This window comes from Lactuca sativa, chromosome 6 (assembly GCF_002870075.4).
Source record: "Lactuca sativa cultivar Salinas chromosome 6, Lsat_Salinas_v11, whole genome shotgun sequence".
NCBI lineage: Eukaryota > Viridiplantae > Streptophyta > Magnoliopsida > Asterales > Asteraceae > Lactuca > Lactuca sativa.
Genome location: NC_056628.2, coordinates 14,359,697 through 14,384,064, shown reverse-complemented (window position 1 = coordinate 14,384,064; position 24,368 = coordinate 14,359,697). Strand labels below are relative to the sequence as shown.

General features: G+C 34.6%; 1 protein-coding gene across 1 annotated transcript; it reads left to right on the top strand.

The window, feature by feature from the left end:
• Nucleotides 1–13,437: 13,437 nt before the first annotated feature.
• Nucleotides 13,438–16,362, top strand: LOC111918758 (uncharacterized). Its single transcript, XM_023914377.3, has one exon. The coding sequence runs from the start codon at nt 13,712–13,714 to the stop codon at nt 16,136–16,138; it is 2,427 nt and encodes an 808-aa protein (XP_023770145.1). The 5' UTR covers nt 13,438–13,711; the 3' UTR covers nt 16,139–16,362.
• The last annotated feature ends 8,006 nt before the right edge of the window (nt 16,363–24,368 follow it).

The window sequence follows — 24,368 nt, the reverse complement described above, 5'->3', positions numbered from 1 at the left end:
ACAATGGGGTTGTGCTGCTCCGCCTGAATGGTCTGAACGTTTGGATCATGCTCCCCCTGAACTTCTGAACCGGATAGGTTTGCATCATCTTCAGGTGGAAATTCAAAGAAGTTTACATCATCATCGATGTTGATAGGATTGGAATCATCAAACTCAGTAGTTTCATCTTGAAATTCATCCATATTTGATTCGAGGGAAGAGTGACCATTCTCCCCCTCAACCCGAGAAGGTTGAAATGGTTCAGAATCAAATGGAGGAAGACTAGGAGTAGGACCGGAGAGATTTTAGGAGACCGTAGCTTCAGATGTAGTTGGTCTAGATTGAGATTCCGAATCAAAAGTTGTTTTTGAGGGTCTGAAGAGGGTTTCAAAATCAACTTCAAAGATTGTTTGTTGGTTTGGACATTCTGGCGCAGGAGCATCGGACTCCATGATGTGACTTGTAACATGAGTTGGGCCAGAATTCCGAACGAAATTGTCAATAAAGGTCACATCGAAGCTTTCTTCTATAACTCGATTACGACGATTAAGTACTCGATATGCCTTTGATTTAGTATAATAAACAAGAAAAAATGTTTCATCAGCTTTGGGTTGAAATTCTGTAAGCTGATCATGATTGTTTTTGTTGAAGCATCGACATCCAAAAACATGAAGAAAAGAGATGCTAGGCTTTCAACCATTCATGGTTTCATACGGTTTCATGTTGAGGCATCGATTGATGATGCTTCTATTTTGAGTAAAACATGTCGTAGAGACAGCTTCAGCCCAAAGATAGAGTGGAAGGTCTCCAAAATTGAGCATAGATCGGGCAGCTTCAACAAGCGTTCTATTGCGTCTTTCGACAATACCATTCTGTTGCGGAGTGTAAGGAGCATAGAAGTTGTGATCAATTCCTTTCTCAGCGAGGAAGTTCTCAATGGTTCCATTGGTGAATTTCGAACCATTATCACTTCGGACTCTTCTAACCGGAAGCTTGATGAGGACTTCAATTCCTTTGATGAAGTTGATGAGTTCAGAGGCTGTTTCGGACTTTAGCCTAAGGAAAAAGACCCAAGTGAATCTTGTAAAGTCATCAACAATCACAAAGATGTATTTCTTGTGATGAAGACTCTCCACAGTTGAGGGTCCACATAAATCAATGTGAAGAAGTTCCAATGGTTCTGAGATTGATTTTTCAATGATGACAAGATGACCCTTCTTCGACAGCTTACCGCACTCACATGCAACACACAAGTGATCATTTTCGAACTTGAGGAGCGGTAGTACTCTCACCATTTCACCAGACACAAGATCATTCATGTAGCGAAAGTTTAGATGGGTAAGCCTTCGATTTGGAAAGAAGGCACAGTTGAGGTTTGCCAATGATCATGTTGATGTCGAGCTGGTACATGTTTTTGTTGCGATTTGATTTAATAAAGCATTCTTTTCTGTCTTCCGTCATTACATAGCTATGTTTCTTGCAAAACTCAACACGTCGATTTGAATCAGTAAGTTGAGCTACCTTTATCAGGTTGTGCTTTAGGTCAGCTACATAGGCTACATTTGAAATAGAGAAGTTTCCATTGGTGAGGATTCCATAACCACGAATTTGAGAGTTGGAGTTATTGTCATATGTCACGTAACCAACATTTGGAGAAAGTTTGAGATCTCGCAGAAAGTCTTTCTGCTCCGTTATGTGCATGGATCAAGCACTATCAATATACCCTATTGTCTCTTCCTCCGAAGCACAAATTTCCTGAAAAAATTAGTGAGATATGGAGTTTATAGGCTCCAAGTTAGGTTTAGGGACAAAGGAACGAGTCTTGGGTTTTGGTAGTGACTTTTGAGCAACAGACGGTTTGGAAGTTTTTTTCCTAGATTCCTTAGGAAACAAGCAGAAAGTCATGGTCCTTTCATCTATCCAATAATCATACTCAATAACATGAGATTTCGGAACAACTTTCTTCATACTTTGAAATTCCGGAGGAGAGGTAAGTATTGTATCTTTCGGAATTATCACATCTTTGTGTGTTTTGATGTTCCAAACAAGTTTTTTTTGAAGATTTTGGAAAATTGTTTTCTTAACACTTTTGGATTTGATTGATGGCATATTTTGTTTTGTAGATTGAGGTTTAAAAATTGTACCATCAGCTTTGGCAATGAAAACAGGTGAAACAGTCCGAAGTGAGTTGTTCTGGACAGATTTGGTGGTTACACTTGACCTTTTTGGAATGAGACTGACTACTTTCTTTTGTTCTACAGGACTGGGAGGATTTGGAGGCCTCTTGAGAATGTTAGTGTGAGTGAAAGATTTTTGATTGGGAGTTGAAGAATAAAAATTCAGAGATACACTTTTTTTGGAGCTCTCTAGGAATCTGGAATTTTGTCTCGACTTAACTTCCTTTTTGAGAGCATTTTTAGCTTCTTGTTTAGGACTAATGACATCTTTTCGATTCAAGGAGGGTTTCTTTCTTTGGTCAGAAGTTGACTTGGAAGTCTGACCATTTGAAGGATTGCCAAACTTGGGCTTGATGGGCACCAAGGTTGTTTCAGAGGTTACTAAGGAGTTTAATTCACAAGAATCAGAGGAGACATAACTTATAGTTTCAAAGTTATCATCTAAGGATGCCCATGCAAACTCAGAAGTAACAGCTTTAGTTGTCACTGGAGGAATTTCCTCAACAACACAGTTGTTAGGAGGATTGTGTTTTGGAACATGATCTACACAATTTGAAGCACTATGGTGGAATTTTGTGGTACGATTCAGGTCCATGTTTGTCAGAGGTGGATGTAGCGTGGAATCAGGACTTTTGAAAACTATAGGCTTAGACTCAGGAACCAAAGAAGCAAAGTGATCGAAAGTCTCAGGAAGTGGAGATAAGGGAGAAACAAGAGTATCCAAATGTTTATGGTTCAGAACATCTCACATAAAAGTCAAGTTTTGTAACTCCTTCAAGGGACTAACTATAGGTTTCGGAAATACGCTTCCAAGACCAGGAGCTTTGGACCAAGGATGACGAAAGTTATGTGTCATCCTTTGATTTGCTTCGAGCAAGTCAATAGAATTATGCAAAGCATCAATTTTGGCATTAAGACGTTTGTTATCTGAAATCAAAACATTTCTTTCAGAATAAGTGATTTCATATTTGTCTTTAAGAATGATACATTCATATTCTGACATTACAACTTCTCGCTCTAAAGACTTTATTTTTAATTTCTTATCCTCGAAACGTAACCTAAGACGACTCAATTCACAATCCTTCCTCTCACTGGCTTCTATGGCTGACTCATAGGCTCTATAGATGGTGTTCATATTTGTGTGGATCTGGGACATATAAGATTCACAAAGAGTCATATCAAAATTATTATCAGTAATCATAGATGTTACCTGCTGAACGATGCTTCGACCTGGTGGATCGTTGGTGGCCATGTAGCAGTAGTTTGGTTCAACAACGTTCTGTTCATCTTCATCTTATCACCCTGAGGACCAATATCCTTCGTTACACTCAACGGTTTGTCTCGCCATCAAACACATGTTTCTTCCAGTAGTCCTATCATCATCATCTCCGGATGACCAATACCCTTCCACATTTCTAGACACCCTTGTGACAAATGCTTTTTCACTTTCATCCATCTCTTGTACTTTTCGAGCATAGTAAGCAGAATCCTTGATTTTTGGTTTTTGTGGAATGTTAGCCAGAAAATCTTTTGGAAAATGGTTTTCATGTCCACACTTATGACACACAATTTTTGGTTTGTCTGATTTCGGAATCTACTGAGGTTCCGAAGTGGAATTGGGTTTAGAGATGTTTGGTATGTAGGCTGGAGGGTTTTCTGGAGTGGTTTGTTGTTGTGGAGCAGAGTAAGGTTGAGGATTGTTTTGTAGGCTAGAGTAAGGTTGAGGATTGTTTTGATGAGGAGCATGAACGTGATTGTGATAAGGTTTATGAGATGGGTTGAATGGACGCTTGTATTTCATGGAGAGTAGTGCGAATTCCTACTGAAAACGAGGTTCAGATTCCATGTTTCGGAATCAAAGGTATTTTCAATGTGATAGCCTTGAGTGGATAGAATAGGTAGGGAGGTTTGAACAGGTGGAATAACGGATTTTAGAGGGTCCGAGATGGAAGGGTTTGGAATAGATGGTTCAAAGGAACTGACAAGAGCAAGAGGACCTCCAGAGAGTTCTCTTAATGTCTGAGCAATGTTTGATTCATGACCTTGTAGTTCATCAAATAGAGGATAAAGCTTCAACTTCTTCAGAGATCCATTGCTTTGAAGACAAGACTTCACGTTTCCCATCCTTTACCAAGGCTATTTATGAACTTAAGATTGTACTCCAAAGGAGTTCAGATAATCCCATGAGCAGTTATATTGTTGACTACAATTCGATATTGTTTGGAGGCTGAGGCAACTGACTCACCAGGTGTTGATGTAAAGGTGTCAAACTCGTTTACAACAGATTTTAAATGTTTGTCTTTCATGTTTTCAGAACCTTCGATCAAGTCTTGAAGAGTATCCCAAATCTCTTTGGCATATTTACACAGCTTGATGTGTTCAAAGAGAGACGGTGGAACACCAAACACTATTTCAGAGAATACCACTTAATCAACGTGTAGTTTCTCAATATCGTCAGCAGTGAGAGGAGTTGGGCGTTGTTCATCTTGACCCATAAGTTGAGCAGCGGTATCTCTAACTGTTGTTCTAACTGGAACATGCGGACCTGCTTTGACAGATCTCCAGATAGCTTCACCTTTCTCTTTAGCCAGTAAAAATCTTTCCATTCTGACTTGCCAATGATCATATTCTTCAACAACTAGCAGTGGGGCACGAGTAGGGCAACCCACGCTATTTTCAATTTGCAATGAATACATTTGTTGAGGATTAGAAGCAGCCATTGAAGTTAAGATATCTTTAAGCCAAAGTGGTATATAGAAGAACTTTTATCCCGAACACATAAATTGTTGAAATACCTAGGTGATTTCAAACCAACTATAATCTGATCTTATGGATTCAAAGGACAACCACTCAAGCTCTGATACCAATTGTGAGAACTCTGATGCGTAGGGACAAGGTTTGAGAACTCAAACCTTGAGTTAATACTTAAGATTAATGTCTGCTTGCTAAGGAATGTTCCAGTCAAGTCGGAGTTAATGCAATCAACAATGTATTCAAGATATTAATTAATAGTGAAGATAATGATCAAGGTAAAGACAATAAATGAAGAACATGAAGAATTTTTTAGAGAATAAGTGAAGTAAATTGAAATATTGCTAGATATGTATGAATGATCCGTCACTTGATTTTGTATTGGAAGCTCCTTTAAATAGGAGAACATATTACATTGTACAAACCACTTAACATACACATGATCGGATAAAATAGGTGCTCCTGACACTCTGATCTATCCAAATTGACAATAAGACTAAGTCCTATAAAATGTTAAATCAAGTTAAAGACAAATACAATAGATGTTCATGGATAAAACACTGATTCAGATAAACTAACATTCCGGACACATTATTCATTCTGGAATGCCTTCAACTGATCTTCTCATCCGCAACATAACTTCAAGTCCGGACACAAGACTGATTCTGGAGCATCTTTCATTTCAGAACTATAACTGACTTCGGAATTCCAAGAAGTTTAGAGATTGATAGAGGTTCACTTTTCAGGTTCTAATAGATCCTTGAGGTCTTTTTGTAGTTTCTTAATCCAGATCTAAATTATTATCGATTTTTGATTCCATGCATAAGGTTTTGACCTCATTTTCACCATTTTTTGATCCACCTAGAGTTCAAGACATGCATTAGACATGCATATCCATAAATCAAGGATTTTTATGAGTTTTTTGGGTGTAAGAAAGCTTTCTGGAAGAGATGAGTGTGTGGCTTAACGGATTAAGGGCTTAAGCCATTATGCTGTCCAGGAAGAGTTTACACGACGTGGTGATATGCTCACTATGTCGTGGCATATGGGGTTTCTCGCGATAGTTTTTTCTCGAGACTGCCACATCATGGCAAATGTTTGGCCAGATATGGTGGCCAATAAAGTTGACTTTTGATTGTTGACTTTGAACAATGACCGTTAACGTTTTGACCAAGTTTGACTTTTTGTTAACTTAAGGGTTTAGGGCTATAAATTGAGGATGTACCTCTAATTGTTGTATAAGTGGCTTGTAGCACCAATTCTTGTTTCATGTGAGTTTTGTTGATAGTCTACTAGCCTGCTATGTGAATTTTATCACTATACTTTGCACTACAGTATGTATCAGTTGTGTAGAATGTTGATATGCTGTAGTGGTTTGTTAGATTGGTTGATTTGTTATGATTACATGTGTTTGTTGGTTATTTCTTGTTTGCTTGTTTTCATATATCAACATATTAAGGTTGGGTTGAGGTGGTCCTACTTTGAGTTGTATGACAAGAGACTCGGGCGATCCAGTTGATATTGTAGGCCCAAGGAGAGAGGTACAACCTAATGTTGTATGACATCCCCAATTTCACGGCCAAAAAAGACTGTTTTGTTTATGCTTTATTTAAAAATCAGAGTATCCTTTTGAAGAATAATATTTGGGAATTTGTTCCCAAAATATGATAAAGATATTATAAAAGCATTTCTGAAGAAATGTATTTTAATTATATTAAAATGTTGAGATGTCATCGTTAATACAGTACATAAGCATAAACAGAAATAACATAAGCCTTACAAACATCTATTATTCTACTGGCCTATAATCCATAAATCTTTCATCTAATCATCACACCTGTGCTCTTGTGTCACTACTTGTAATATAAGAAACTGAGTGGGTCAGGCTTGGGGGATTGGTGAGCACATAGGGTTTTCAAACCACAATAATCAAATTCTTTATTTTCATCAAATCATTCAACCCGATTACCCGTTCTCGTTATCCTCACTCTTTGTCCCTTAAGCATCTAATTCAAGGGACATATCCTAAGGATTATCTTTGGAATAGAAAATAATTCTTAGGGGATTCCTTAGCAATATATATCGGTAAGGCAACCGGGGGGGATGGAGTACACCTGGTGAACAATTAGTTCAAAACCACCTACAATATGCGAGCTTGCCAGCATTCCACTGGACTGTTTAGAATAGTCCAAAGTCATCATCTATACTCCGCTAGATGACTGGATCATCTTTAAATTCAATTCCTCTCATCATTTATTTCATCTTTCATCTCTCATCACCCACATCATCTTTTATCTACCCATCTTTACCCAACGTATTTATAGGTAAAAGAATACATATATATAGTTTAAATCAAGTAAAACATGTATAAATCGTTCATCTAGCATAGATATTAGGAACATAGATAAAGACACATATAACATGTAATTTATCTGAAATACTTCATATCTATGTGTAAGATGAAAGTAACTATGCACTCACTTGTTAAAGTGATGACCCGAAATTCGGATAGCACTTCGCTTTTAGCAACTGTCTTTTCCTTTGACGTAACCTAGTATCATTATCAATAAGTCTTAGTCAAATATTTATTGTGAATAAGTATTAGTCTAGATTCATCATTAATTCAAAGTCTACTAATCTATAGCTGATAAGGGACAACCATGTAAGATCATACTGGACGTAGGGTCTGTTTGGCATACATAGTATAATGTTGGAAATCCCACTTTAAACACCTCTTTAAATCTTAGCATTGTCATCATCCCCGTAAGTAGATTAATTTGTATAGCGACTTAGAATCACTGATAAATCTTGTTTATAGGTTTATAATAATGATAATAAATTTAAACATAAGTTACACTTAAAGCATAACATGTGTAGTTCAACTTACAGAGTTTCTAGCGAAAACTTAGAACTTCGTGGTCAAAAAATTTTCATTGTATCTTTCTTCTAAAATGATTCTTGTAGCGCTTCAGCGCTCACCTTTTATACTAAAGCTATAGAAAGAGAAGTCGAATCATGAGGGACCAAAATGCTCGAGAATAAGAAGAGAAAATAAAAAATTTATTTTTTTTTATCTTTTCAGCTATCGTTATTCATAAGTGAATAAAAATGCATCAGATTTTTGCTACAGTACATTCGTTATTCGCTTATGAATAAAAATATATAATTAATTTTTTTTTACAGTTTAAGTATCATTCATATATGAATATAGCATATAATAAACATAGTATATTCATATTTAAATATTAGACGATGCATTCACTTGTGAATATTAGATGATATATTCACTTATGAATATTATATAATATTTTTATATTTGAATATTACGTAGTATTACATGGTATATCACATGTGAATATTACATACTATATTCACTTGTGAATATTAGATGATATATTCACTTATGAATATTAGATAATATTTTTATATCTGAATATTACGTAGTATTACATGGTATATCACATGTGAATATTACATACTATATTCACTTGTGAATATTAGATGATATATTCACTTATGAATATTACACAGTATATTCACATATGAATATTATAAAGTATTTTCACAAATATATATAATTTTTATATATTATTCACATATGAATAACATACAGACTTGCATATTTGGTTTTTTTTTGTTTTAATAATCATATACTGATTCAGGTGAGAAAACATATTCATATATGAATATAACGTGGTAATTTAGTTTATGCATTTCATCAAACAGTTGGAGTGCATACAATTTAACTTTTTTAAAAATGTTAAAAACATGATACTTTGACTATTTAAATCTTACAAAATAGTAGATTGATAGAGAATTATATGAAAATTATAAAAAAAAAAAAACGATTTGATCTTTTTCTAACCTCAATTTTGAAGTTTTATTTGATAATCGATGTTGAATAAATGATATGAAGTGGATTTTTTTGTTGATTATCGATGATGTTGATCTAATGACGCTGGGAGTATAATTAATCGTAGATGTTGAAGATCTGATCGTATTCAAGCATAATTGAATGTTGGATTAAAAGAACCAAAAATGAATTTTTGTTGTTAACTGTTGAATCGTGTTGATAAACATGTTATTGACGAAGATCGATGATTGATTAGCACTGGATGATGTTGATGATGGTTTAATTGAAGAAATCTGGATGATTGTTAAAGGTTGGAGAAGAAATTTGGATGATGAACGATGAATGAGTTTGAACTGTAATCTAATTCTCTACAGATACGTCTTTGAGATTGAAGGTTGTTATCATATTTACAAGTTTGCCACCGTGTCTTTTTATGCTTAGATTAAATGAGTGGCTGAAAATGATTCCCCCGTTCTTAATCTTTTTTATTTTCTCAATTGAACCCACTTTTCTCTCTCTCTCTCTCTCTCTCTCTCTCTATATATATATATATATATATATATATATATATATATATATATATATTACACGGGGATAATACTTTATCATACTTCATGAGTAGTGAATAGTAAAAGAAGTCCACAAAATAAAAAAATAACAAAATTGTTTCTTGGAGAAATTACCTCTACTCTACATAAACATGCAATTTGTGTTGTATTACACCTTGTCGTACTTCATAAATCAAAATGAATGGCTGAGAATGATTCCCCCATTCTTAACCTTTTTATTTTTTCAACTGAACCCACTTTATATATATATATATATATATATATATATATATATATATATATATATATATATATATATATTACACGGGGATAATACTTTATCATACTTCATGAGTAGTGAATAGTAAAAGAAGTCCACAAAATAAAAAAATAACAAAATTGTTTCTTGGAGAAATTACCTCTACATAAACATGCAATTTGTGTTGTATTACACCTTGTCGCACTTCATAAATCAAAATGAAACCAATAATACTTCATCATACTTCAGACAAATAGAAGGTCTACATCACCAAACTACTAAGATCTTAACTCCTCATAATACGATTAATAGGAAATCAAACACCAAGTAATAAACCAAAAATGGCAAAGAGGAAGCACATGATTACAATATGATAAAACTGGTAATATCACAAACAATTGATGATGATAGCAAGAAAACACAAATAAATGATTTTATAATGGAGCATAGTCCGTGTATTATCCTTTTAGAGTCATTTTGTTTTAGAAAAAACTAACCTTATATCTCAAAAAAATTCATTCTAAAATGTAACTTCATCACTTTTTCAATTTCCGTATTAGACATCACTTAAAAGATTCTGATAGCACATGTCATATTCGTTTCACACAAGGATAAACCAGTCATTTTTCTTCTTATAAACAATGGTAAGCCGTATAAAAGAGAAAAGGAAAACAATTTTTTTCCTTGTAAATTATGTATGCTCATCCTCCTTAATAAATGAAGGTTTTTTTTGCCACATGTCAATCTCTTATGAGTTTTGATACTTGTCATTTTATGGTATTTTTGAATAAATGTTTTTTCCATTTGTCATTTTCTCATTTTTTTTATCTTTCTTAATTAACACATCATATTTACACCTTAATTAATAATTGCTTTAATTGAAAATAACCAATAAATTACAATATTACAATTCATATAGTATTTAATATGTTTCCTTTTAAATTCAAATTTTAAATTTCAAATTTAAATAAATTTTTGTTTAAACCTTCATATTTATTTATTTTTGTTTTAACATACGGGTCTCACAACTAGTTGTTTTAATACATTTACGAACTTCTCCTCCTGGGAAGTAGAATGAAGCCACCAAAAATTCCAAAGAATCACTATTTTTAGCACTTTAGAGAGTTTAAAATTCTTAAGACATTTTAGTTGGTAATTATCGAGTATAACATCATTTACCAAAAGTAGTTATATATAAGATTTCGAAATCTCAAGTTATGTTTATAAAAATAGTTTGACCAAGGTTTATGAATGCTCCCTTTAATCGAAAAAATCATATGATATATTATCAAAAAGTCCTTTAAATATAAATTCAATGTATCTATGTAATGATCATACAGATCTCCGATGGCTGCAACTCCACCCAAATTTATATATCCATGCTTCCTTTAATTGTCACAAACTTGGATTTTTTTTCAAAATACACTCAGTGCCGTCATCGTAAGCCATAAAAAATCCTTAAGATTTACCTGGATAAAAGATGTAATTGCAATAAATATCATATATTAATACAATAAACATAACGATCTTCATCAAAGAGGATATTTTAAAAGGATTCCATAATGAAACGATTTCACTATTCCATGTTTTACAATAAACTATTATATTCTTGCACAAAAAAAAGAAGACTAAATTACAATATCCCCTGAAGTTTGTGAAAGAGTAACTAGTGTTAAGTGATGCAGCACACACTTTGCTCCTGGTCTATCCGGCAAACCAAATACCTGGATGTGGTTTTTTCGGTGTCATGAAAGGTACACCTTCTTCTCTGTCCGGTGGCGAATCTAGGATTCACATTCACGTGTGTCCCGTTTAAATGATATCATAAAATAAACATATCATAATTTTTTGGTTATCGGGTCGGTTTGTCGTTAATATCATCTTAGCCAATTATTTATTAACTTTATCAAACAAAGGTCAAAATAATTTAAAATACTAATAATTTTTTTACAATTGTTCACAACATGTTGTCAAATTTAAAAAAAAAATCGGTAACTAACACATCTTTATCAATATACGACACTAGACAATCATATATAAATCAAATATCGTATGTTTCGATAATGTGTGTTGTTAATTACCGTTTCAATGTTAATTATCATAATCACGAGATAAAGTGTCTATTTTGCCTTTTTTTTTTTTAAATAAAGTGTTAGCATTATACCTAAACTAATTTATAATCAAAATAAATCATAAAAAAACAAATAAATCCAATACTATATTTATAGAGCTATATATCTATAATATAAATAAAGCGTCAGAACAAATAATATATACTAGTATAACAAATGAAATTGGAAAGTAAATTAATTGATAGTTATAAGTGTTTAAACAAATAACAAGACATTATTTCTGGCATAATGATACAAAAGTAAGGCTAGTTTTCTTTTTAAAGGTTTAGACTATAACTTTTCTAGGTTTTAGGTACCCTATGACTTTTCATCTAATTGCTTTACACCATAAACTATACGACCACCACTATGCAAATGCAATTTAACCTTAACTCTAAAGGGAGAAAGACTTACCCAAATATAAACTGAATGAGGAGGAAGCAGCGTAGGTTGCCGGTTGCAATGACAAAGACGGCGAACGGTGGTACAATCCATTCAGATGATTGCAGAGATGATATCTGATGTGAGTGGCGATGAGGAGTTGGGAAATGACCAGTGCTCCAAAATATTCACCCAAAGAACTGTTGAAGACAACTTGCAATCGTCAGAGGTCCGAGACGCCCGAAGTTGTGATCGTCTGCGACACCAAAGAATCAACGGCGGCAGAAGGAAGCATTTCCAATTTGGAAGACGAAGTGCTTGGAAGACGAAGGCACTGAAAAAATTTTTTTTTAGGTTTTTCGTTTTTCCACTTTACAAGTTTTCTAGTATTTCTACCTTTACAATTTAAAGATGACTTAGTTTGAAATATTCATTCTTGTTATATTTTCGAAAAATATATTGTTTACTTAACCAGCTCCTAAAATTTTGCTCTTGAATTGTTTTTTATTAGTATTAAAGGTTAATAACAGATTATGGTTGACAAATCTGAAATATCAAAATATTGTTTTATTTTTCATTTTTGTTACCATACCAAAGGGTGTCCTCTTTCTTTTACCAACAATGTCCTTTAGAGCTTATGATATAACTTATAAATAAAACTCTAAATTTAGGGGTATCCATGAACACCCTCTATGTCATTGTAGATTTGTCTCTGATTTTGTCCGATCTAAGAGTATATATACACTGAATTTAAACAAACTTATTGAAATAATTATTCTTAAAATAAGATTTTTTTTCTATAAAAATAAAGTTAGAGACATAAAGTATCACAGAAATGACCTTCTCAAAAAGAGATATGGTATATTTTTCTTTTTAATTTTTTTTAAATACATGTATAAATGCTATTTCGTTCATTAAAATAAATAAAATAGTTAACCTATATCATATACACTACTAAAAATATTTCATCCAATAATCAAACAAAATAGAAGAAACGTTTTTTAATAAAATAAAGGTGCTATTAGCATGTAATAGTTATGGATTGTTAAAAAAAAATACTAATATTGATAATTAACCTATAATTCTTACTCCTCTACTGTTTATCAGCAGTTATATAATGATAGTTGAAACGTTAATTCTATCATAAAGACTTTTTAATAGTCGTTTGATCAATAATTATATGGTATACTTGATTATAATACAAAACACATTTAAACTATGAACCAAAAGAAACATACTTTTTATGAATAATTCTAAAACAAATAAATAAATAATAAATAAATATAATATAATGTAATGGAAAATTATGGAGTATTTAAGTTTAGAGATACCCCACAGGCAACAGTACCCATTCTTTATTAAAAATGTGTCCTAACACCCCCTATTTGACATCTCCTCATTCGCCCACATACCACCTCTCACTCCCCCAAATTTTAACATCCATTTCAGCTGAAAACGACCCACCTGTAGACCGTCGGAGCTACACCTCCGCCACCAACGACCACCTCCAGTTCTTGCCCTTCATGAGAAAAATGGTATGGGGAACAAAAGGTTCGATCTTTCAAGCATATCCCTCCTTACAAGATTCAGTTTCTACAAAGACCCACATAAAATAAGTCATCTTTTAGAAGATATTTGAAGGTTTTGCTGTGATGATGGCGGCGGAGACTACCATAGCCACCACCCAACCACCACCGGAGTTAACCGATGAGATGACGGTCAAGAAGGTTCATAAAAGGTATGAAGGATTAATGATGGTACGGACAAAAGCAATTAAGGGTAAAGGAGCTTGGTATTGGGCTCATCTGGAGCCTGTATTGGTTCATAATCCTGATTCGGGTTTACCGAAAGCCGTCAAGCTCCGGTGCTCCTTATGCGCCGCCGTGTTCTCCGCCTCAAATCCATCAAGAACGGCGTCGGAGCATCTCAAGAGAGGAACTTGTCGGAATTATAACCCTGATACTAATCCAAGACCGATTTCATCCATCTCACCTATCGGAATCGTCAGTTTGTCTTCCCCAACTTCGTCGTCTTCGCCTCATCTACAGCAAAACCACCGCAAACGTAACTCTTCCGGCAAGCGTAGTGGCCACGATGACGGTAGCAATGGTGCTAACACCAGCTCCGCCACCCCTTCTCCAACTTACTCGGCTGCTCCTGTTGCGATGATTGAACCGGCTCGATTTCCTGGCGACGTATCCTATCAGAACCGGAATGGTTCCGTACCAGCATTGCCGACGGCGACTGTGGGGAATGCAAGCGGCGGTGGATTGTATTCTCAGCAGCAGCATGTGATGTTATCAGGCGGGAAGGAGGATCTGGATGCTCTGGCGATGTTTGAAGATAGTGTGAAAAGGCTCAAGAGCCCGAAATCATTACCATATCAAACTTTAACAAAGTCCCAAATCGATTCATCACTCGAATTATTAGCAGATTGGGTGTATGAAAATTGTGGGTCAGTTCCATTTTCAAGTTTGGAGCACCCAAAATTCAATAGTTTCTTGAACCAAATCGGATTACCAGCGGTGACCCGGAGTGACTTCGCCGGAGAACGACTCGATTCCAAGTACAAAGAGGCAAAACGAGAATCCGAAGCTCGAATTCGGGAAGCCATGTTCTTCCAAATCTCATCAGATGGGTGGAAATCAAATAGTAATAATCATCATCCAGGTGAATTCGCAAATTTGGTGAATTTATCTGTTAATTTGCCAAATGGGACTGGTGTTTTTAGACGAGCTGTTTTCACAAGTGGTTACGTTTTCCCAAAGTATGCTGAAGATGTTTTAATGGAAACAATTGGTGAAATTTGTGGCAACAATTCGCAACAATGTGTAGGGATTGTTTCTGATAAATTCAAGTCTACAGCTTTAAGAAATCTCGAAAACCAACATCATTGGATGATCAATCTCTGTTGCCAATTTCAAGGAGTTTATGGTTTGATTAAAGATCTTAGCAAAGAACTCCCATTGTTCAATATTGTCACCGATAATTGTTTCAAAATAGCAAACTTCATGAACACCAATTCTAAAGTCAAGAACTCTTTCCTCAAGTATCAGTTACAAGAATACAGTCGTGCATGGTTGTTGCGAGTACCCATTTGTGGAAGTGACGTAAGATATGCGTTTGCATTCGAGCCTGTGTTTAATATGATTGAAGATATATTAATCTCAGCAAGAGCATTACAATTGGTTTTGCTTGATGAAGGGTATAAGATAGTTTCAATGGAGGATCAAGTTGGTAGGGAGGTCGAAGAAATGATGAGGGATTCTCAATTTTGGAAAGAATTAGAGGCAGTTCATTCATTAGTGAAATTAATCAAAGCAATGGCTGAAGAAATCGAGAAAGAAAAGCCACGAATTGGGCAGTGTTTGCCACTCTGGGAAGAGCTTAGATCGAAAATCAAGAACTGGTGTGTGGAGTTTCAGATCAATGAAGCGCATGTAGACAAGGTGTTCGATAAAAGGTTTAAGAGAAACTATCACCCTGCTTGGGCAGCTGCATTCATACTTGATCCGTTTTATCTGATAAGAGACACAAGTGGGAAATACTTGCCTCCTTTTAAATACTTAACTTCTGAACAAGAAAAGGATGTTGATAAGCTTATAACAAGACTTGTTTCAAGAGAAGAAGCTCATATTGCTTTAATGGAGCTTATGAAATGGAGAACAGAAGGGCTTGATCCTGTATATGCACAAGCAGTGCAGTTGAAACAAAGAGACCCAATTACGGGTAAAATGAGAATAGCTAATCCACAAAGTAGCAGGTTAGTTTGGGAAACTTATTTAACTGGATTCAAATCTTTAAGAAAAGTTGCAGTGAGGTTGATCTTTTTACATGCCACCTCATGTGGGTTCAAATGGAATTGGTCATTTTCAAAGAAGACTCAATCAAGAAACTCCATTGAAAAAGCTCAGAAGTTGATTTTTATTGCTGCTAATTCAAAGATTGAGAAAAGGGGTTTTTCTAATGATGATGATGATGTTGATGATGATGATGATAAAGATTCAGAGTTCTTTGAGGTGGCAAATGGTGATGATGATGTGCTCAATCAAGTTTTGTTTGATGCATCTTCATTATAAAAATGCAATCTTTTCTTGCTTCTGATGGTTGTTTTCTTGATTTTTCTACCTTTGTTTGTTATAGAAAAAAGGGTAATTTTTTGGGTTGCTTATTTAGTTCTGAGGTTAAAATGGGTATTTTGTTGAAAGATTGTTGCTTGATGAATAGAAAAGAAACAAGATCAAGTCAAGAAGTGTAGTGATGTTCTTAACAATATTGATAATTGGAGAAGAGATTTCCCAAATTCTCCCTCATCGTTTGAGCTATTTACCAGATTGATTTAATTTTGAAACTATAAACATTTTGTAAATTTCACTCTTATGCACATTGTTTAGTCTCCTCTGTTAACAAGGGTATCATTGTTTGGGTTATTTCTATTGAAAGATAAGTGATGGTGCCATTTTTTCACACGTGGAGAGCATCCCCAATACAAGGTTGTTTTTTTTATTTTTATCCCCTTAATTATATTTTAGTTCATTGCACCATCCTCATCCCATAACATTATTTTTTGCATCAACATTTTATAAAATGGACATTTTCTGAGTATATGATTGATATTTATGTATATATAGTGTACAAATATGAGAAAGTAGACATAGACCCCCGAACTCTATGCATATAAATTTATAGATACAAAATTGACACACATAGGCATGGTTGGCACCTACGTCTCTCACCATGTGGTTTATACATGGGCTTGGCCCCTGGTGAAAAACTAATATGTCTCTCTTTAAGGGACATGATATCTATTTGACCTTACGACTATCTTGGACAAAGTATAATTGTTATTTAGGGTTCTTAGAGTAAAATGTAAGGTATTTAGTTTGTTCATACTTAGAGTTTTGATCTTAAACCCGAGGACACTACCTTAGCACCGTAATCGCACTCATGCGTAGATGGGAACTAGACCGATTCTGCCTTTCATAGAGTTTGTCCTTACATCGAAATGAGTGCACATCAATGTTAATGTTTACATTAATATACTTGGGTCATTCTATATTGCTCATATGGTCCTTTAGTTGATCTAATACTAATTAACTATTTTAATGTTGTTATTTTATAATTATACATTTTGTGATTGTCATTAACGTGAAAACCAACAATTTTATCAGAGCCTGCCTCCCAACTGTATAATAATTGCATATTAATTTGGAAAATATCTCACGTCGAAGGATATAGATTCAATTCATTTTCAAGATACATCTAATGACGTCGATCCACGAAATGACATTTTGAGGTTGTGTAAACCCAACATTCACTATCTTTAAATACATATGAAGTTGACTCTTTGTAAGATGGGTATTCATCCTTATGAATATTATCAATATTGACATCAATTTTCATTCATGACCACTCGCAATTCATAACAAATAATCATTCATAGATTAAACATATTAATAATATCGTTGATGAAAGTATCGTATCAAGAATATATTAATTCATAATTTAAACTTCACTAATTGCTTGATGTTTAAATATCTAAATATTGAAATATTAACAATGTAAACGAGCTACTAGCATAACAAAGTCTAAGAAATGTAATATTAGGGGAATATTAGTAGGGTCATGGTGGAGAACTGGATTCCTTATGGATCTTGTAAGGTCACTTTCTGAACTTATGTTTTCACCTTATGTCCGGGTTATAAAAAATTCAGTCTACGATAATCCAAAATGACACTCACGAATTTGGGCACAGAAATGTAAGTCAAATTGCTAGAGAGTTCTGAGTTTGTTCTAAAAGGAAGGAGGGTTAAGAAAGGTTTTTCTCTTAACGACTCAAGAGGGGTTGCATTTATACTTTGACATATTAAGATTTCCATCTTCTAAATTAATTAAACAAATCACAAACTAATGACATAATCAATAGTTTCTAAGACTATCGAGATTTGTCAATCTTACTATAACTACCTACTAGAATTCAAATTTTCCAGTATTAAACTAATTTAAATTTCCAAAGACCTTTTAAAGAGCTGCCCCTCGACCCTGCCCACTGATCGGTCATTGGGGTTACTGCCAGGGGCTCTACCCATTGGACCCTGCTAGGGACATTGCCCCTATGACCCTACAAGGGGCATGGCCCCCTTGACCCTCATAATTCTATCGCACTGACTTATAATTTGATCTTATATATACATGCACTCCGCATTCACCAAACATATAATATAAAGTACAAATGATAAGCCACTTAGCTCACAAATTAGTTCCAATTACACAAAACGTTTGATGACACTAAAATCACCAACAATTCCCCCCCCCCCCCCCCCCCACCCCCAATTTTAGTGTAACTCATGAACTACCATAAATTATCCAAACAACCCGAATCGATACATAAATGAAAATGTCAAAATAATTGAATTACCATTTTAGTATCAAACAATTCAAATACTCGAGAATCAAGGTGTTCTAAGAATTGAACCTTTCAACCCAACTGAATACCTGAAAGTAACATATATATATATATATATATATATATATAATAGTTTATTGAACTTTCTAGCAAAATACAACTTGATGCTATTATAAAGTCGTGTCCTAATCCTCTTATGACTGTATCAAGGCCAAGTCCCCAACCTCTTGAAATGCGCCTGCACTTCACAATCACGTAGGTAATTCCTTTAGTTCATGTATCCACACATACATTTTATCAAAGGAATTATTAAGAAGGTAAACTTCAACCTGGTCAACTTGCAGAACCGAATACATACCTGGGATGTATACTTTATGTGTTCCAATCTATAATTGTAAGCTTTGCACTTGAGTTTAACTTTTAATTTCATACTAGAATGGAATTAGGTATACCACCATTATAGAATTAAATGGAATTTAATCCCATCCCAATAAAAAACTTGTGCAATAAGTCTCTTATCAGACCTTTAGTCAACTGATCTACCAAATTTTGTTGCGATTTCACAAACTCTACCGAAATCACACCATTCATGATTAGTTCTCTAATCATAATATATCTAACACCTAAGTGTCTAGACTTGCCATTGTAAACCTAGCTATATTCCTTACCCAAGGCGCATGCATTATCACAAAGGATATAGATGGGTGTTATCGGCTTTGACCACATAGAAATCTCATATAATAAATTCCTTAGCCATTTTGCTTCTTTACCAGCAATAGCTAACACAACAAACTTAGATTCCATTGCTGAGTTTGTTGTAACATCCCAAAATATAACATTTCGATGATGTGATACTTCTAATTTTAACCATATAATGTAATTATGTTGCATTTTGATCCCTAAGTTCAAGAAAGAGTGCAAAAAGGGCCCTAGTGGCATTTTCGTGAATTAGCATTGGGGGAGTACGCCATGTGTATACACTGAGCGTACTAGGGCACACACTAGTACGCTGGGTGTACATCTCGTATGTGGGGCATACTTGCAACCCTAATTCACCTTGTGAAGCTATTCCAAGCTTAAGAGAGTGTGTGTTTGTGCCTTGAAGAAGAGGGAAGGAAGTAGAGCTCATATTGGAGGAGCAAAGCACTTTGGATCTGGGATTTCTACCTTATTTGCAACCTTTTGAAGGTATAAAGCTTGTAATTTTATCCCTCCATCATATCGATCTAGAAATGGATGTTTTAATGATGATTTTTGGTCCCAAAATGTTAAATCTTGAGCATGGCATGTTCTTGACCCATCAAGTTGTCCTTTCCGACCTTGGGAGGGGTCTTAAGTCATAAAAATGGAGTCCCAATGGTTAGTTTTGTCCCATGCATATTATAAAGAGTCTTTAAGCATTAAGATGTTGGGTTTTTATGGATTAAGCACTTATTGAGCATGCAAGGTAATAAAGTGTTGGATTAGTGTCTAAGTCCATAACTATTTTGGTATGTACTTGACCTGATGGTGCATGGTCCTTTTGGGTTGCCTTCACCAAAGCAAATTGATAGGATGAATTATGGAGAGAGAGGATTAATTATGATTTATTAATATATTATGAGAATAATATATTAAAGGAGAAATCATATTGTTTAATTAGTATTAGTCAAGAATTAATAAAAATTAACTTTATGGCTAAAAGACATTAATTAAATAAAGGGGACTAGAACTGTCAATTGTGTGATAGTTGAATATTGGACTAATGGACTCCATAGAGGATGGAATGGACGAATTCTATGGGGAAACCCATTAGAAATCGTCCAAGGCCTCTAAGGAGGGAGTCCATGGGTTGCTTAGGGCTTAAGCAATCAAATTAGGGTTTCCTTGTTAGATAACCCTAATAGCCTCACTATTTAAGGAACCCTAGGGCACCAAAAACGTGGCCAACTGATTCCTTAGGGTTTCTACACGTTTTTGGGTGCCTCCTCTCTTCTCATTCTTCATCCTCTTGCTCTTGGTGTTTGTGAGCCATTAGAGGAGTGACACTTGTGACTCTAAGCTTTCTAAAGTCATTACAAGGAGGATTTGAGATTGTTATTGCAACATAACAATCAAGGTAAGATCTAAACCCTATTATTATGTTAATATGATTAATAGTATGCTAGATCTAGGGTTTAAAGTCTTGGATGAATTGCATGTACAATAGAGAAACCTAGATCCAAGCATTAGGGTTAGCATGAGCACATAGGATGTTCTTATGGCTAAAACCCATCAGTGGTATCAGAGCCTTGATTAAAAGTTTAATTTAGAAATGTTAAATTCTAAAACCCTAGTATTGTTTTGAAAAGTTCAAATCACACCCTTATGGTTTTATTAATTAATTAAAGTGTATAATTAAGAGAGATTTAATAAATCCATAAAAGTTTTGGTTTACAATTTAATTAAATTAAAAGTATACTTATTTAATTTGACCACCTAGTATTTTAAAAGTGTAAAATACACCCTATACTATATATAACATTAAAAGTCTAATATATATGTATGAGTAAAAGTCAGTCTTACCGTTAGTTGGCCTCATTCACGAAGTTGGTCTATAAGGGGTGTTTAAGGAAATTGCCTATAAAATGGCGATTGAATGGGTGTCCACTCTTACCCACCGCACTCTTGACTAGTGAAGGGTCATTAGCCGAACAGGTAGGATAGGACAGAAACCTTCCATAATAAGTATAATGAAGTACAAAAGTAACTAAATGCTTTCATAAAATTCCCAATCTTAGTTACTTTAGGCAAAAGTGAATTGATGCAATTCCATGAAATTACACTTTGTGCCCTTGCGAAGACGTTAGTGGAGCGTGTGTGGTTAACCGGCACACTAAATGGCTCTAAGCAAAGGTAGCAAAGGGTGACTCAATGTTTGTCATAGTTCGGTGGAGCGTGTGTGGTTAACCGGCACATCGAATAGATGACTGTAACATGTGGGGGCACCATGTAAGTTTGCATGGTTATTCACACCCGCTTTGTGATCCTCGGTATCCCAGTCACAAACTAGAGGGGCATATCGAGATTTAAACATGCCATTGAAAAGTTCAATGAATCTCAAAAGATCTAGGAATTTTCAATAGATTTAAAACGTAAATTTCTTTTTCGTTTTTCATGGTGGAAATTAGTGAATCGTCATTCACTTACCTTCAAATATTCTGCAACTAGATTACGGCATCCCTTTTCTAGGTTGTAGAGTATTGTGTTGGGTCCTAGCCTTAATATCTCATTTGGGTGATTTATTAAGGACTCAATCAATCAACTAACTTGAATTTAATTTTTCTCCCGTTTTGTAGATGTCACAGTATGACAATTATGGTCTTCCCAAATCCCGTGGAACAAGCTTTTCACATGAAGATGATGCTCCACGACTCGATCGATGAACACGAGATCATGCTTCACTTCCTCCACCTCCTTCTATTATTCTCCCTAACCCACAAGTTTAAAAGATTGAAAAGTTCAAACTCACTTAAGCCCTTTTGGCAAGTAAACATGAAGAAGGAAAGTCAGTGTGTGTACACATCCTAGAGATGAAGTCACACATTGATAGATTAAGAATGTTGGGATCTGTTGTCTGTGAGAAGTTGGCTGTTGACTGGGTTCTTCAGTCACTTCCTGACTCATATAGTGAGTTCGTAAGAGAGTACTATATGATGAACCACGACATAACCCTCATCAATCTCACCTATATGCTTATTGCTGCTGAATCAGCAATGATTTGGCGCACTGGAAAAGCAAAGTTGATTGGTGGATCTTCCTTCCAGAACTCTATGGATATAGGCAATGGCAACGAAAGGCATGTCATGATCAAAAAGTTTGATCATAAGAGAAAGGCAAAGTCAGAAGTAGTTCCGTGTACTGTTCCAAAAGAGTCAATTTGCTTTTATTGCCAAGAGAAGGGGCATTGGAGACGAAGCTGCCCTATTTACCTAAGAGATCTAAGAGATGGGAGAGTTAAAACGTATGGCTTTGCTTTAGGTAAAATCCATTAACTAACTCTTTTAAGTTCCTATTCTAGATTCTTAATACATGGTGTGATAAGATTACATTTTGTGTTTTGTAGGATCATAGAAAAGAGAGGAAGCTTATGGGAAGAAGTGAGCGGAATCTAATCGTGGAGAAATGGTTTTCGATCGCATTGTTTGAAGATTAGATTTTGAGCTACTACTTGGAGTTAGAATAGATTGCTAAGAAATATGTATTAACATAGTTTTCAATTGAATTGCATTGTAAGGACAAAATTTTCCTACAATAAAATAAAATTTGATTTTATATTATTTATTTATCCTTGCAATGGCATGTATGAAAAATTGATGTTTGAATGTTTCTATTATTAGCAATAATGGATTTGATTCTTAATTATGTTATTTGTGGAAATGTCGAGAGTTTACCAAATAGGGAGAGTTTCTCATCGCCCAAGTTTCAAGTGAATAGAAACTTGGAATCATGCAACGTACGAGGATTGTATGATGAATGAAAACGTTCACATTTGGGAAATTTAGATAAATTCTTTGACAAAGTGTCAAGTTAAGGACTAGGAGATCAAGTACACAAGGTTATGTGTTGATCAAGTCCACCACAAGAGTAACAAAGATATTCGTCATGATTTTCTAAAGGTTTAGCAAATATGATTATACTTATAAAGATTAAGTGTAATTCTGAATTGATTGAAAGAGTTTAAATCAATAGCAGAACGAATAAGAAGAATCAAGTAAGCAGAAAGATAAAATTTTCTCTATTCTAAGAAGAAGGGAGTGTACCTTTTATTATGTTTTATGATAGGTCTTAATGATTAAGAACCATATCTCAATTGATCCTCTAAGTAAGTCTTAGTGCAATTGTATGTCTAAGAAGAGGAATCAAGAATTGATGAAATGGTTAAATCAAAAAGTCAATCATACTTCGTTCCAAAACAAGTGTTAGAGTTAAGATTGTGACATTGAGTGACAAGTATTAAGAAGGTTTATAACATTCATCAAATGTGGAAAGTTGTGATGTCTTGGATAAGACAAAGACCAACTAGGACCGATTTTGTGAAGTGTTTTGTCTTGATAAAAGCTACACTAACTCTTGAATATTTGTTTGTCAAGAAATGTTTATTGACAAGAGAATCTTATATGTCAAGGAGTCAGTGGGAGTCTTAATGGTCTCGAAAAGTTTCAAGAACTAATCAAGAATAAACCTTATCGATCATCACTAGCACACGAGTTGAGGTTTACAACCTATCGTGTTGACACTATCTTGTTTCTGTGCGGTTCCAATTGAGTTAATTATGCATGTGAGTTCTATGAGTTCTCATTTGAACGCACAAAAGGCAAGCACTTTGATCAATGAAAAGTACATTGATAGGAAAGGGTGAGGTGCTTAACTACTTTGAAGACATGGTGGGCAGCCGTGTTACCATAAGGCAAGAAATCAAGATTGAGAAGGTTCGGTCCATATGAGTTTGGGTTTGTCGCAAAATTTGGTTTTGAAAAATTCGCATGGATAGGAACACATACACCATTAAAATCTAAGTGTCATAAGATTCCCTCCTTCATGAAAATGATTGTGAGGAAATGCTTTCACTAAGAGAGATTTTAAGAAGATATTGATTGTGAAAATTGTATTCTCGAATTCGATTATGGTTACGGTATCCCTTTTCCATGATTCGATTTGTGAGATTTGGAAATTAGTCTGAATTATTTAGACACACATATGAGCTATCTAAGACAAAAGTGTATAAGGTATTAGAAATATAGAAATTCAATAGGTATTGTTTTTCTGGAAGTTGAGCTGGTTTCTAGATACATGTCAAAGCTAGTGGGAGCATAAGTGTTATGCTTATATGATAATAATCATCATGATAGTGGGAGCATAAATGTTGTGCTTGAATGATTATT